Genomic DNA, 14,865 nt, shown 5'->3' on the forward strand with positions numbered 1-14,865 from the left:
CGGGACAGGTTCCCAGTGGATGTCACCATTAGTTCATTTGTTCACTATTTGAATCACTTGGAACACTGGTAACTGTGCTGAGCGCAGCCTCCTGGAGCAGATGGTCCAGTGGAAACAGCTATCCTGATGAGCCTCACGGTAGGTGGGCCTGTTGCCTTGGTGGGGTATGAGGAAGGCGGCCCTGGGACGCCATCGAGGGGACTTGGTGAAGGGCAGCTAGGGAGACACCAGGCTGCAGGGCACACATGGAAGACAGGCAGGCAGGCAGGCAAGCAGGCTGGGTACTGACAGCTCATGGTTTCTGCATAAGGAGAAATGGCACTTGAGGCCAAGTAGCAGAGCAGCATGGGGTGGGGATGGTCCTGGCTTGCCTCTGCCCACATCTGCTGTCCTGCCCTACCTGTCTCCCTTTGGCAACTCCAAGGTTTGGGGCAGTTTTAAAATTTTGCAGAGTTTTCTAATTCTACTGAGAAGAAAAAAAAAAGAGCCCCTCTCCTCTGAGGAAAATCAGTGGGCTCCAGAGTGTGGCATGAGTCTGCTCAGAAACTGCATGCCTAGAAAGAAAACCAAGACGGAGCGTCAGCTTTTGTTGTTTCTCCGGTTCAAGGGGAAGCCAGAGGTCCCAGGAGAGACCCAGCAGGCAGGCTGAGCAGCGCTCCCTCCTTGGGGAAGGTGGTTTGGGGCAGGGGAGCTCCTGGAAGACCACACGGAGCAGGTGCCCAGGAGCACAGGTTGGAGGGTCAGGAAGTGGGGGACGGGGGCTTTCTGAAGCTCGTAGTGCCCAGTGCTGTGAGCCTCTCCACAGGTCTCTGGGCTCCCCTATCCCTTTGAGAAAAGCACAAAAGAGTGCCAAGAATAGGACCCTTGAACCCCTTCAGCAGTGACAGGCATTCCAAATGAGCATGTTCTGGTCCAAAAAAAAAAAAAAAAAATCCCAGTCTTTGTTCAGTTATACATTTTATTCTCTAATAGGTACAATACTAAAATAAACACAAATTAAAAAAAAGTTTTATTAAAACAAAACTGTACAAAAAAGCAGTATATACTACATTTTAATTACAGAACAGTCTACTGTCCAAAAGGCACTAATCCAGAATAGGAGATACAATGAAACAGGACTCATTAGAACTATTTTAATCAATACAATAGAGCACTTGTTTCTTTGACCATTTACATCCAGAAACAAGGGCCGCTTGCTACAGTCACACACTGCCGTGAACTGAGTCCTACAGGTGAAGATGCAGCATCGCTCTCCCTAGGGACACTTCCCAGCGAGGGACTGGGGGGCTGAGGTGGGTGGGCAACGGTGGGCACCCGGAGCTCATCTTTCAGCCTGGCCTTTGGAGGCAGGCTCTGGTCTTTACTGGTGGCCACTTTAACCCCCTCTTGTGTTTAGCACCGGCAGAGTGGGCTCTGAGATGCCCCAGGGTGTGGGCTGGAGGTCTGGTGGTGAAGCGGGGCAGCTCCGCGGGAGGCATGTGGAAATCTAACCTCAAAGAGGCAGCGACTGCTATGAAGGGGAGCTGGGCACCAGCCAGGCAGAGCCACCTGCTGCTTCCTGGGCAGACCGATGGCCCAGAAACCAGAGGTCCTGTTCCCAAGACAGAGCTCTCCCGCCCGACTCCCCATGGGCCCAGTGGAGTCTGTTAGGGGGAGCTGACGTTTCTGTTGGGAAGTTGGTTTCTAGAAGTGAGATTTGCTTCCCAGGGGCAAGTCAGAATGCCAAGCCTGGTCTGAAGTGCGTCAGCCCTCCCTCCCCTCCGTGCCACCAAAGGTCCATGAGTGGCTCCGGGTTCCACCCGGGGCTTCCATGAGCCACACTCCCTGTTGGGTGGCTGTTGGCTGCAACAGCTCAAAAGCCCCAGACATCATCCTCTCGTGGACCCTGGCCTTAAGGAAGAGATGCTGCAGCTTTCCAAACAGTGTCAACACAGAAGACAAGGACAGGCATCTGATGTTAACAAAAATAAGTAACAAAGAAACAGGATTAAACCAAGTCTTTTCTCACAGCATCCTATACTACATCCTCCTTCTGCTTAGCAGAAAATTGTACGTACACAAAAATACAAATACACAATTTTGTAGAACAGTCTGATTTTAATATATTTATATATATTTATATTTATACGAGTGGCAGGTTAGTTCAGTATATAGAGCTTTTTGCACTTTTGGCTCATATGCAACAAGGCTTATAAATTCAGCTTTAGCTTTCATTCAGGTTTTATAGCTTTTGAACAATTGTTTTCACATTTAAAGCAGCATCCAATTTGCACTAGGAGTTGTGATTACAGGAAACACGGGGTCAGGGGCTATGGAGGGCGGGAGGGCAGGGAGATATACATTCCAGTGTGTGGCGTGTAAGGAGGATTCGTGTGGACAGAGCTTACCATGATGACCCTTGAGGTAGACTGAACACCATACAGCAGACTCAGACACAGGTGTGACTCGCCCTCAGGGACACATGGTGCACAAGATGGGGACAGAGATGGGGGGACCCAAAGGGAAACACAAAAAACTAAGACACAATGGCCAAGGCAGGGAGGGGCTGTGCTGCCCACTCATCTGGCAGGATCCTTCACGGCCCATCTGACACCTGAAGTCTGGTGGCAGCAGAATACTTTTGGGAATCATGGCCCCTTTGGCCTGGGGCACCTGATTGGACCGTACAATCCCTCCTACAAAACTTGCCATGCCAGCCAGTGCCCGGCCCACAACAGATGCTAAAACAAGCGTACTTGTCTAGAATGACCTCACTCCTCAGCACTCTGCTCTGACTGGAGTGTTCGATCCAGTTAAGGGCGGCCAGGTCCCCTGCTGCCTGCCTCTCCTTGCACCCCCACTCACACCACCTCTGCTCAGCAACACTGCAACTGCCAGCACTGGGCAGGACCTAAGGGAGGACGGTGCCGCTGCACTAGCTGTGTGACTTCACCCCCAGACAGGCCTGGTCTGCACCACAGCTTGGTGGCACTCTGGTGTGACACAACCCAGCCACCTGCCCTTCTCCTCCTGGCAGAACTCCACTGGCACGCCTTCCCACACGCCGTGTGTGAATGCACAGAGTTCGGGTTGTTACATGGTCTGAACGAAAATGCTGGGTTATTAATGAAAATAAAGTGCCTGAGTAGGGATTGTTCCATTTTGCAAAACCTTTTCATGTACCCACAGGTCCTCGGTGTGCTGCTTGGCAATGTGATCTGAACAGAGCACAGTCACAACACATCTGTCCTACACTCACCTGGAATAAAGGCCATAGCTAGGTCACACTTACATCACTCTAAAGAAGCAAACACTCTCACACTCACTCCCAAAGCTGCACGCTGGATCTTGCCCAACACCCTACCGGCAGCCTTTGTGAGCAGGCGCCCTGCCCCTGCGATTGGGGAGGGATGAGGCACCAGGCTCAGGCTGTGCTTGCTTCACCTCTGCCCTCCTGGATCTGGGTGCATCCTCCAACTGCTACCAGACAGATTCTGCTTTGAGACTGTCCTGCTCCCCTGTCCCCATTGCTCAGTAGCCAGCGAGATGGCTAAGCAGACTCCCCAAAATTCTCTACGAACCAAGAACATAAGCACACCGACGAAAGAAACAGGGAACAGTGACGAAGCCAGCCTGCGGGCCAGGAAGAGCTCTCCCCACTGCTTACCCTTGTGGTCGTTCTGCCTGCAGAACAGCTAGGGGCAGTAGGGAGGGGCAGCCACTCGATGCCCACCCTGAGGGCCAGGTGCAGGGTGGGAAGGACAGGGCACAGGCTGACTCTCTGGCAGGTCCCAGAGGTCTGTAACTTGCTTAGGCACTTAAACATAAATAAGAATTTATCCTGGAAATACACCCAACATGCCCCTGGGAGGGAGGCGAGCCCGGGGGAAATCAGAGAAGGCTGTGGGCTCTTTGGGGCACGCCACTGCCGTGATCTTGGCACATTCTAGCAGAGAGAGCATCCCACCTTGCAGCCGGGAGGTGTGAAGAAGCCAGTGATCTATGTAGGGCTCAGGGGCCTGCAGAGGCCTCTCCAGTTCCCCAGTCTGCAGCCATTAAGGCAGCAGGCTGGGCTGCCACGGGCCACCCCAAAGTGCTACATACAGGGTCGGCCAGAGCTTCCAGAGTGTGGAGAGCCAACTCTGCCCTCACCCTGGAACTCTGGCTTGGCCTTCCTGGTGGCCACTTCCAGAGCTGCAGGGAGGTGCTTCACTCATCCCCTGAGAGTGCACGTGGGCTACTCAGCCTGTGCTGCCCCTGGCTCTGGCCCCAACACAGAAAGGACAGTGTGGCACCGCAGAGGCTCACACTGACGCAGCACTGACATCCTTGTTTCCAGTTTAACAGCTTCAGTGAACGTCGAGGTGGGAAAGTGACGCTCACATTTATGCTGGGCTCTTAGTTCCAATAAAACAAAAATGGGAGAGGTTTCTGTGCTCAAAGGAAGCCACAGAACAAGACTGTTCAGACTCCACCTGGAAGTGCTGGGACGCTGGCAATTCCTAGAGGGAGGAACACACCTTGAAACCACAAGTCCTAAGTCTTGCTTCTGCCCGGGACCCCTGTAGGCTCCCTCCTTGCACAGCACCAAGCAGTGGCCCCTGTTCTAAATTTCCACGTCATCTGACCACCACCAGAGAAGCAAAATCTGGATCAGTACAAAAATGAAAGGCACACATACCCTTTCCCCTCCAAATTAAGGTGTTCATGGGGGATGAGCGCTGGGTAAGATACTCCCCATTGCCAGCTAACAACACAACCAGCCCTAACTAGTCACCTGGTAGACTGTCTTACCAGGACTGCCCACACCTGTGGTCTTGCTCCTGTTTTCACTCTCTTGGGCTTCAAGGATGCCTAGGATGTGACACAGATCAGAAGAGAGAACGTGACAGAACTACTACCCAGAGAACCCATCAAGTATGGGGAAAGAGCTGAAAAGGGAGAGGGCACAGAATTTTAGTTAGCTGAATTTTCAGGTCCGTTTGGAGCCTGTGTCTCCTCTTCAGTGTTCCTGACCAGTCACTGAGCCCCCACACGAACCCTGGCAGGACAGGGCCCAAAACCTCTACCCCAAGGCAGCTCAATCTTTCCTGGATTCTGGACACTAGAGTTCCCTACTGGGCCTGAATCTGGGTTTGTCTCCATGTAGCTGCTACTTATAGGCCAGTTAAGGCTTCCAAGGAGCCAGGGAGGCACAAGGCAAGGCGGAGGCTCAATACCACAACACCAGAGCCCAGTTCCCACACCCCGCTGCCTCCCATCAAGACTACAGTGCAGAGGACGGAGGGTGAGGAAAGGGCTGAGCAAAACCATATTTGGACAGAGCAGGAACCTGGGAAGTTGCTAAGAGAGCTGAAGAGAGAGCAGCAGACACTGGACGTGCCACTCTGCCTCCACTGCTGTGCGGGGGCGGGGTGGGGCAAGGAGCACCCGCTTGCATGTGCTCTGCCCCTCCTGACAAGCTGTGGGGCCTGCGGTGACTCTGACCCAGGAGGAGGCCTCAGGGAGGGCTGTGGAGGAAGGGAGTGGGGTTGGGTCCTCTTCCTGGCTGGCTCCACGTCAAAGGGTACTCAGCTCACAGAGAAGGGGCCATGTGATGGTGTGCTGTTGCACTGGACGGCCAGTGCTGTCCCAGGAGAAAAGGAAGCAGGTTGACAGACACGACTTCAGCAGCAGGGGTGAGCAGGTCCCCCCTGCCTTGCATCCTACTAGAAGCAGCACGCGCTGGAGGCTCATCTGGCTTGCAGGGTGAGGGTGTGGGCCTCCCTGAGGATCGGGGCGGCAGTACAGATACTTGGCCCAGTGTCCAGGGAACACCACCACGTGTGTCAGGTGCTCTTCTGAGCTGAGAACTCAAAGGAATAGTAGTGTCTCCGGTACTATCAGGGTTACGGATGACAGCATCTTCCCTCTAGATTCTTACAAAGACAATTTACTTTTGCTGTTTTCTTCCAAGAAGCTGACTTCGTGAGTATTACCTAGGTCTTCATCAGTTTGGTGAGGGGTATTCTTGGGGGAGGGTGGGCTGCTGGTGGTACAGGAACATCTGGTGTAGGGTTGTTTGATCAGAGTAGCCTCTGGGAACATCTGAGAATGTAAGCAGGGCCACGTCTGTGTAAGTAGCACTGTCCCTGGGGCAGCACATCTGGGACTCAGATCCCTAGGCCAGCAGCTCATGTAAGGAGGTCCCACCTTCTGCTGGCTGTCTTGGTGCATGTCTCACAGATCACAGAATTAGCCCATCTGGTCAGTTCTTAGAGTCTCTAGTCCTAGGGCAGATTCCAAGTGTTAATGCAGAGTCCCCTTTCAGTAGCTTCGAAAACAAGATAAGGGATGCTCTGCTTTTTGGGGTTATAAACCCATAATCAATTGTCCCAGAGACTGACAGATCCCAAAGAGAGCAGCCTTCAGTGACTGTAGACGTACGTGCACGTGCGCGTGTGTTGGTGGTGACGGGTAAGGTGGCGTTTATAGAAGCGCTGAATAAAAATCTTTCACAGGTTCTTTTCCCTGTACTAGCCCAACTTCTATACATTTCTTAGGTATTTTGGGAAGGATAAGAGGCATAAAAACCTTCTAAACTGTGTGTCTGAGGACAGGGGAAGAGGATAGTTCTAAACAGGCAGCCACCTCTCGGCATCCTCAGGAAACGGAAGTGTAACTAATAGGTCAGCTAGGCAAGGGCTGCTCCTGAGGTGTGAGAAAGGCTTGTTTAAGGACAAACACTAAAAGAAGAAGGGAAAAAACCAGTGCTGAGTTTTCTCCAGCGACTACTAACCAGTCCTGGAGTGTCCAGCCTTGGGGAGGACGGGCAAATGGCCCCAGGCTCCCAGAGCATGACTCCTGAGCACACAGGGGATGGGTTAAGAAGGCCCGTGGCGCTGCTGGCCGCCACGCTCCTGCAGGCTCTTGATGGAATAGTGAGGTAAAGGCTCCCTCAAGCAACAAAAAACACCAAGCCAGCCAGAGAAAGGCCAGCGCGTCTTGGATCCTACCCAACGTGACGCTTCAGCAGGAGAAGAGCAAGGGCCACAGACAGTGTAAAGATCATGTGATGCCCCTCAGGGCAGGCGCAGCGGGGATAGAGGACAGCGGAAGGGAGAGGAGACAAGCCACTGACACAGTGGAGTCACCTAAGGTGGCACCCTCCTCGTGGCAAGTGAGGAGCTGGGGCAGACTCACGTGTCCTCCTGCCCTGGTGACTTCAGAATACTACAGGCGCCAGGTTCCATTCGTATCATCTGCTCTGGATCCTATGATCCAGGGAGGAAAATGCCATTCGCCCCCATGAAGTTCTGCTTGGTGAATAGTGACCGGTGATGGCAATAGAAATACCCGGAGGCTGTGACTGTCGCCATGTCAGGCCAGCAAGGCACCAGGAGTGAAGGCCAGCAAGTGGGTGCAGGCAGCCCCAGGCTGTCCCAGGCTGGCAGCTGGGATTCCGACTTCGGTTCCTGCCCCAGGTGAAGTGGGCTGAAAGTGGATGTGAGAGCAGTTTCAAGAACTAGAAGTCAGATGGTGGGCAACAATGAGTGGCTTCCATTTTGGAACTAAAATAACTCCAAATCTTTCTCTTCTACTTTGGGACCACATGAATACTGTGTCATTATTTTAGTTTACTGAGTTGCTGTTCCAAATGTTCTTGGGAGCATTAGTGCTAAAAAGGAACAGGGATGGAAGCTCTGCTATTTTCAATCACATAAAGGACAGAAATCCTCTTAATTATGACCATGCCAATCTACATCCTGCTAAAACAGCTAATTACATGTCAGGAGGACACTCAGTCATTCAGAACAATTGCCATTATATTTTTATATATTCATTCTTTGCCACCCCCCTCAATTACCATGGTTACAATTTGAAGAGATTCAGCCAAACCTTCATTTGATCACAGCACACCAATGTGAATTTGTGAGTTAATTATGGCTGTACACAGCCAGTCTTATTTAAAAGAGAAAATGAAAATGGAGTCAGGGAAGCTGCCCTCCCAGGACTTCCCAAGCACATACCAAGCTGCATGTGCTCCTGCTGCCCACTGCCAAGGCCACTGCACTGAGGTTCAGACTCTGGGCATGAGGACTACTGCTGAGACTGGCCACAGAAAGGGGACGTCAGCAGAGGACAGCTGCAAAGCTTCCTCTGCTGACGTGTCCTGCTGTTGTTGGGGCTGATGGGTGTGGGATGTGCGCGATAAACTTGCAGATTGCAGAAAGACCAGTCAGGTTTCACCCTGATGGGTGTGGGATGTGCGCGATAAACTTGCAGATTGCAGAAAGACCAGTCAGGTTTCACCCCAATGAGATCAGCTAGAGTTAGTTCTGCCCAAATGTTAAGAATAATGAAAGAAAGTTCCAGGACCTGCACATTTGCAATGCCAAGGCATCTATACATAGTCAGTGAGATGAGAAGGGGGTGCAGTCAGACTGTCCCTCACTCCTCTCTTCCCCTGTTGATTGCAAAAGAAACTGGTATCGGAAACTCTATTTCTTATATTGTCAACTTTCTTTCTGTTGTGATTTCTCATCCCCACAAAGAAAGAATAATAGAATGGATTCAAAAAATTCTCAATTTACAAACTTCCAGCTTTTGAAGGTACCTAGATAGGAACGAAGTTGCACTCCTGAGAGGCGAGTCAAACATCAGTCCTGTAGGAGGCAAGGACAGGGCTTCTCACTTTCAGTTTGTAGAGAAAGGGCACTGACAATGGCCTTTCTGAATATACCCTGTGTGTGCAGAGGAGTTTGAGTCAATAGGAAACTGGTGTGTTGGTGTGCTGCATCTCAACAGGCTTTGCTGCTGCTGTTGTATGTTAGTTCTCTTGAGAGCGATAAGGAGATCTCTCTTCTTAAGTGATAGGCATCTTTGAAACCAAAAGTGGATAATGAAGAAAACCACAAAACAGAAAAAGAAAGGGCCTCTGCTCTGACCGCACGCTACCATGAAATCCTCAGAAATAAGCTGGCCACTCACAGTTCCTTCCCAGGAAATCTTCCACTCCCATCAGGGTACACACTACCTTCAGGCTACGTTAAGCCAGACACTATGGAAATGAAGAAACAGTAAACGAAGAAAAAGTTTTCAGGGCATGAGCTAAGTTTGCCAAAACCAATATGGCTGACGAGTGATCCTGAGTAAACATCCTTGCTATTTAAAGAGTACACAGAAAAAGGAATGCTGTACACATGAAACACCCACTCCTGCCCTAGACCTCCCGCCCCACTCCCATTCCCCTGAAGACACCACCAGCAGAGCTGGTCAATGCGCCCAACTTTTACTTGGGAAAACTTGACAAATAAATCTGGCTCAGTAAAGCTATAAATGGATCTGGCTGGTCTTGATGCAGCCCCAATGAATACAGTAGTCAAACATCACTAAAAATCACAACAAAAGGAAAGAAATCTACCCCCACTCAGGCTTAGGATTTTGATCACAAAGATTAACATGAAACCAACACAAAACGTAGGAGGTCATAACTATTAAATGTGGAGAACTACTGAACACAAGATCATCAACCACAAGGAAAATTATTGCCTAAGAATCTGTTGAGACTCACTGGGAAAAAAAATACTCTGGTTGTTCTCTGAACAAAAGATAAAAGGCAATTTTAAAAGGCAGAGCCATAAGCTAAAAGGGAAGACTACTTCTAATCAAATCCTCCTTAGGATCAAAGGGAAAAAGGGCTTCAAGTTCACATTTCTAGGACAGGGTGGGCAGTTGTTTGGGGAATAGAACTCAATTCCACTGTTGTGGGCAGACATCATGAAGCTGGCCATCACAGGAGGGGGTCTGTGTTCAGAGATGGGTGAACCACCCACTTTGCCTGTGGCCAGAGGATTAACAGTTCTAGTAAAGTCAACTCAAGATGAGGGCACCATGGTAGAACACTTAGAAAATGGAAGAGGAGCTATTCAGAGACAGGAAGTGGCAGATTATTGACTGAGAGTCTATTATACTTGGTGCCTGATGATTGGTATCCAAGAGGCAAGTTTTTAAAATCAAGATTCCCTAAAGACAAAGGCCAAATAGGTAGAATTGAAACAACCTCAGTGACTTCTTCATGTGTTATCCCCTTTGAGGTAAAAATATATCCAGACATCTGGACCTAAAATGGGTATTGTTGAATCATAAATCTTTCAGGAACTGGAGAACTGGATTTGTGTAACTCAGTATTAATGATCATCCTCTTTCAAGTCTTTTGTGGGGTTACTTCTACTGAGTTGGGGTGAAAGGTACTTTAAACCGGGCTCCTGGCTTGTCTGTCCCAGGTGTCCTTTTCCTGTGATGGGGCACTTAAAGGACAAAAATTGGGAAGAAATTTGTTTTATGGGGTACTTCTACATTATATGTTATGCTGAAAGAAACTGTCTACTTAGTGTTGAATGGTGCTAGAAAGCCTAGGTAAGAGTGTATTTCCTGTGTCCCCTCGCCTGCTTCCATCTGCTAGTAAGGTTATCCACAGGCAGATGGTCCATCCTGAAAAGTCCCATGTCCAGTGTTTCAGGAAGGAAGGGAAGTCTACCCATCTGACCACAGTCATCCGATTAAAGTATCTAAAAAATAACAAAGGACAAACCACATGAATACTTGGCTGGCAAGGTCACCTCACACCTCACTGTTAAGAGTCTTCCTCAACCAGGAAGAATAGTCCCTGAAAGAGCCCTCTGGGGCCTGGAGAAATACAGACAGAGATGAAAGCAGGGGCAGAGACACGGAGAAGTGTGAGTTTGAAGAGCCTGGCTCCTTTCCCTTTAGTAATAGAGCACTGTAGGGTTTCTATTTTAATACCACATCTAAAACCTGAAAAAAACTTAAGAAAATATTTACCACCCAAAGATACTAAAAATCAAACAGTGGCAGCTCTATTTGCCATTATAAGAACTAAAGGTGGTCTGGACAAGATATAGCCAGAGTGAACCTGGAGACAAACAGAAATCTGATGGTATATTTCAATCTTAACCCCAAAGAAGGAACTTTTTCTTCTTGGTAAAAAGCAAAAGTCCTAGCAGGCACCCCTCCCCAGCCTTCCTCCACAGCCCCACCCCCAGGGTGCCTGCCACCTCACTGTCACCACACTCCAAGACAGGGTCCGCATTGCCTACACACTGCCAGCTCCACCATATTCTCCGACATCTCTTTGCTTCTTTTAAAGCCTTGAAACAATGAAGCATTCTAGCTCTTTCTATGGCAATCACTGAATTTCTTTAGAAACTGCAGCTGTCTTAGCAGTTTGGGTCTGTTCCTTTAAAAAGGCAAGAACAGATGACACAGGAATCCCATCGTAAAGAAGCCATCAATTACAATAATCTCCCCACAATAAATCATGGAAGTAGCTTGTCAGAGAATACATTTCTTTCTCCCCTTGTTCTTTCTGACTCAACTGAGAATAAGCCAAGAAAAAAAAAATCCACCAAAAAGGAAAGATACAACATATTTCTTCTAAAAAGGAAATAAAGCCAACAAAATCTCCCAACTGAAATAAGTCAAATAAACCAAGAAAGAATATGACTAGGTGTGTGGTGGTGGTGGGCTCATTCCTGAGAATAATAAATGCTACTCTTGAATTTGTTGGTTCAAGTAACACAGTAAGACAGAGAAGACTGCTCAGTTTTACTTGAATTCTTGGAAGCTGGGAGAAAAAGTGCATATATTTTCCCCACTGGCAGGACCAGGCCCTACTGCAGATCTTTAAAGTCACAGACTAGGTAGATGGCATTCTAATGCCCTCGCAGACTTCTTCATACTTATATATAAGCAGGATTTACGGCTAAGGGGAGGACCTGTCAGTGTATGTCTTAAGTGGAGTGAGACCAGCTAACAACTGGCAGATATTCAAAATCCCACAAACGAGAGGGGGAAAACAAGGACAAAGTCAGGAATCTTTCTTCTCTCTCACTTCGAATACATTTGGTGAGGGAGGAGGGAGAAGGGGAAATGGCACCTTCCTTCCATCTTAGAAACTGTTTCTAGATAATGGTAGAGACACAAGCCTTGCTCAACGCCAGCCCACACACTCCTTTAAACAAGGCTTAGATACATGAAGACGTATGAAGGAGATGGAATGAGGCAGAAAACACACAGCCATTGTGCCTCTTTCAGACGCACCCTACCCTGCCACTGAAAGCTCTTTCTTCTCACCCACAGTGACAGTGTGTCATTTAATCGCGATGCCAGGAGATCACTTTCATACAAGGCCAGCAGATGTAATTTTCTTTGATGCATGAATAGTTCATCATTTTGCTACTGGATGACAAGGTGATCACAGGGTGACTTTAAACGCAAGTTCACTGTTTGGTATTTTGAGTTCTCAAAATGAAAAAAGATTTATCAAATATAAATATCTTTAAAAAGTAACAAAAGTGCTACATATGTGATCAAGGAAAAAAATTCCATTAGTTACTGCTGCTTAAAGTAGATTAAACTTTACAAATATTACCACATCTATTATCAATATGGCTTCCAATTATTAAATAAATTGCCTGTAGCAATATAGCTTTTCATACCTCTACAAGGACAGAGTAAAGAGAACAACAAAGCAGTTACATCCCATTGTATCTTGCACACTCACAATGTAAATGGTAAATGTCCCCTGCTTTTTTCGCTCTATTTGGGCAAGTTTTTGCATCTGTGATAGTCAGCACAATCCCCTACAAAGTCCTCTACTGACTCAGATTGAGGGGCTTCCGTTAATGGATACAAAGACTACGTTCTTTCACTCATCTTTGACCTTAGCTCCAAAGACTTTTTTTTGGTAGCAGGGAAAGGGGACACAAATAGGAGAAAAGCAACTTCCACGATAACCTCCAAGACTTTTCCAGGCAGGCACCGAGAACTGTGCTGCGGAATGTACAGTGGTTCAGAGAGCTGGACTTAACATCCATCGGACATTCGGCTCATACTGCTTTCAAGCTGGGTTTTTTTTTTGTAACTTTTTTGTCTTTTTGTTTTGTTTTAAATCATGGTCCCAAAGGCAGAAGGCAGTATTTTATCTACTAAGTCACACAGCTTGTGAGAGGAAAGGATGTCTGTGTCAGGCATGTTAACATCAACCAAAATCTGAGATCGAGTTTTCCATTGACATTCTTAGCACAGCACCCAAAGAAGTATAGTCTAGCCACAGTGTGACTATAATGAGGCACGGCTTATTGCAGCTGAAATCAGTGATTCTCACACTGAGGTGGGGGTTCTAGTGTTCCTTTCACTCTGTGCATACTCCCCAAATGGTGTCTGTCAATCCTGTGCCACTACCTCAGCTTGCATTCTACCAATCTTGGGGAAGGAAAAGGGGGTACAGACTAGTGTTATATGAATCTAAAGGTACCCAAGATTTTACACACAGCCTAATATTTGAAAACTGAGGGCTATCTAAATACCTGGAAGCACTTCTGTGGAATGCTAAGACGGAGCAGCAAGATTTTCTAGCCTCAGGGGCTGGGAGAGGGAGTTTGGTTGGTTGGTTGGTTATTATTTACTGGGAATTAATACTGAGAGAGTATATGCAAAGGCTGAGGGCACCATGCCATCTTCACAGAACAAGACCCTAACGGCTACCTGACATACAAGAAATTGCAAGTTATACTGTAAGAACACATGTTAAGGACTGAGGAAAGTCTGCTAAGGTGCTACGTCTAAACTAAGTTAACTTGTCATGTTTAACCCTCCCTGATTAGTCATCATCCAGGGCCTCTGTCTTGATTTCGTTGGCTCCTTGTCGGGCCAATGCCAAGATAGTATGGTTCACTGCTGCCATTTCCACAGCTAATGAGATGGGGTCTTGGTGGTCACTATGGCTCGTGCTGTCATCCTAGATGTGCAGAAATAAGAAATGAATGTTATCAGTTGACTGGTGCTGTGCTCTAGCTCACAGAGAAGCATGCAGGGGCTGGGGAAGCAGAACACTTGTGGAGGACATGGTTGGGAAGCATCTCATGTCAGAGTAGAGGTGAACTGTATTTAAGTAGACACTGAATGGATATAGGTTCAGAGACTTCCAGTTGACATTTTTATGACTCATCCAATAAAAATAACTAAAAGGTTTTGTTCTCACTCAATTTTATTCATTCTATCAAAAAAAATGGTTAGTAGTGATCAAACCTGGACTGATTGATTAAAAACCCAACAATTTGGATCTGAATGCAACAAATATAGCACTAGTCATTGAAGGACACACTAGTGAGTTTTTAAATTCCTGATTGCTACTCATAGATTATTAGAATCCATGTAAACAAGACTTAAAACGAGAGGCACCAACATCCTATAGATAAAAGAAGAAAAATCTCAGTTACAACAGGACAAAAGTGCCGTGGCCTGAACTGGCTCAGGGAGAAAGGTGTGGTGTCTCCTGCTGAAAGTAGCTGTGGAAAGGGAGTGGGTGTCTAACTTAGAGTGAGTTGAAGCTCTTCTCCCTTGAAGCACAACACTTAAACAGTAAAGCTGTAAAGAAAACTGGTGCAGCAAGGTGCATGTCAGGCACTGCAAACAATGTCACAAGGAAGGAGGATGTTTCTCACCCTCACATCTTCAGGGGAACTCTGTATCACAGAGCTTTGGAAGGGTAAACCCATTGGGAAAAAAGCATGGGATGTGCTGCCCTCAGAGCATCTGCAAAAAAAAAGATGGAAATGATCCCTCTTTATTGGTCTACTGAAAAATAACAGGAACGTTTCTAACTAGAAAGACTTAGAGAATATTCTTCTGAATAAAAGGGGGGGCTATGACTTGGAGTCCTTAAAAGGCAACCCTGAGATGTGTGGTGTTACTGTTTCACTCTCATTTCACATATTAGTCTTCAGGATTAAGGCAGGGGTCCACGGAAAACAGCACGCGCTCTTGAGTACCTTGTGGGCTTGAGCTGGTAAGCAGAGTCAGTAAACCAGCCAGGAGAAGGAA

At 47.8% G+C, this 14,865-nt stretch overlaps 1 protein-coding gene across 12 annotated transcripts in view; it reads right to left on the reverse strand.

The window, feature by feature from the left end:
• Nucleotides 1–940: 940 nt before the first annotated feature.
• Hmbox1 (homeobox containing 1) overlaps nt 941–14,865 on the reverse strand; it is a 162,604-nt gene continuing 148,679 nt past the window's right edge. For 6 of the 12 annotated variants that reach the window (XM_078030810.1, XM_078030809.1, XM_078030808.1 and 3 more), the window contains one exon: nt 941–13,780. In XM_078030810.1, coding sequence (XP_077886936.1) covers nt 13,643–13,780 — 138 coding nt within the window. In that variant the 3' untranslated portion in view covers nt 941–13,642. Of the gene's footprint in view, nt 13,781–14,011; nt 14,578–14,865 lie in introns of those variants that run through there. The other 6 variants (XM_078030816.1, XM_078030815.1, XM_078030814.1 and 3 more) reach the window with 3 other exon arrangements.

The sequence above is a fragment of the Ictidomys tridecemlineatus genome, chromosome 14 (genome assembly GCF_052094955.1).
Source record: "Ictidomys tridecemlineatus isolate mIctTri1 chromosome 14, mIctTri1.hap1, whole genome shotgun sequence".
In the NCBI taxonomy this organism is placed as follows: Eukaryota; Metazoa; Chordata; class Mammalia; order Rodentia; family Sciuridae; genus Ictidomys; species Ictidomys tridecemlineatus.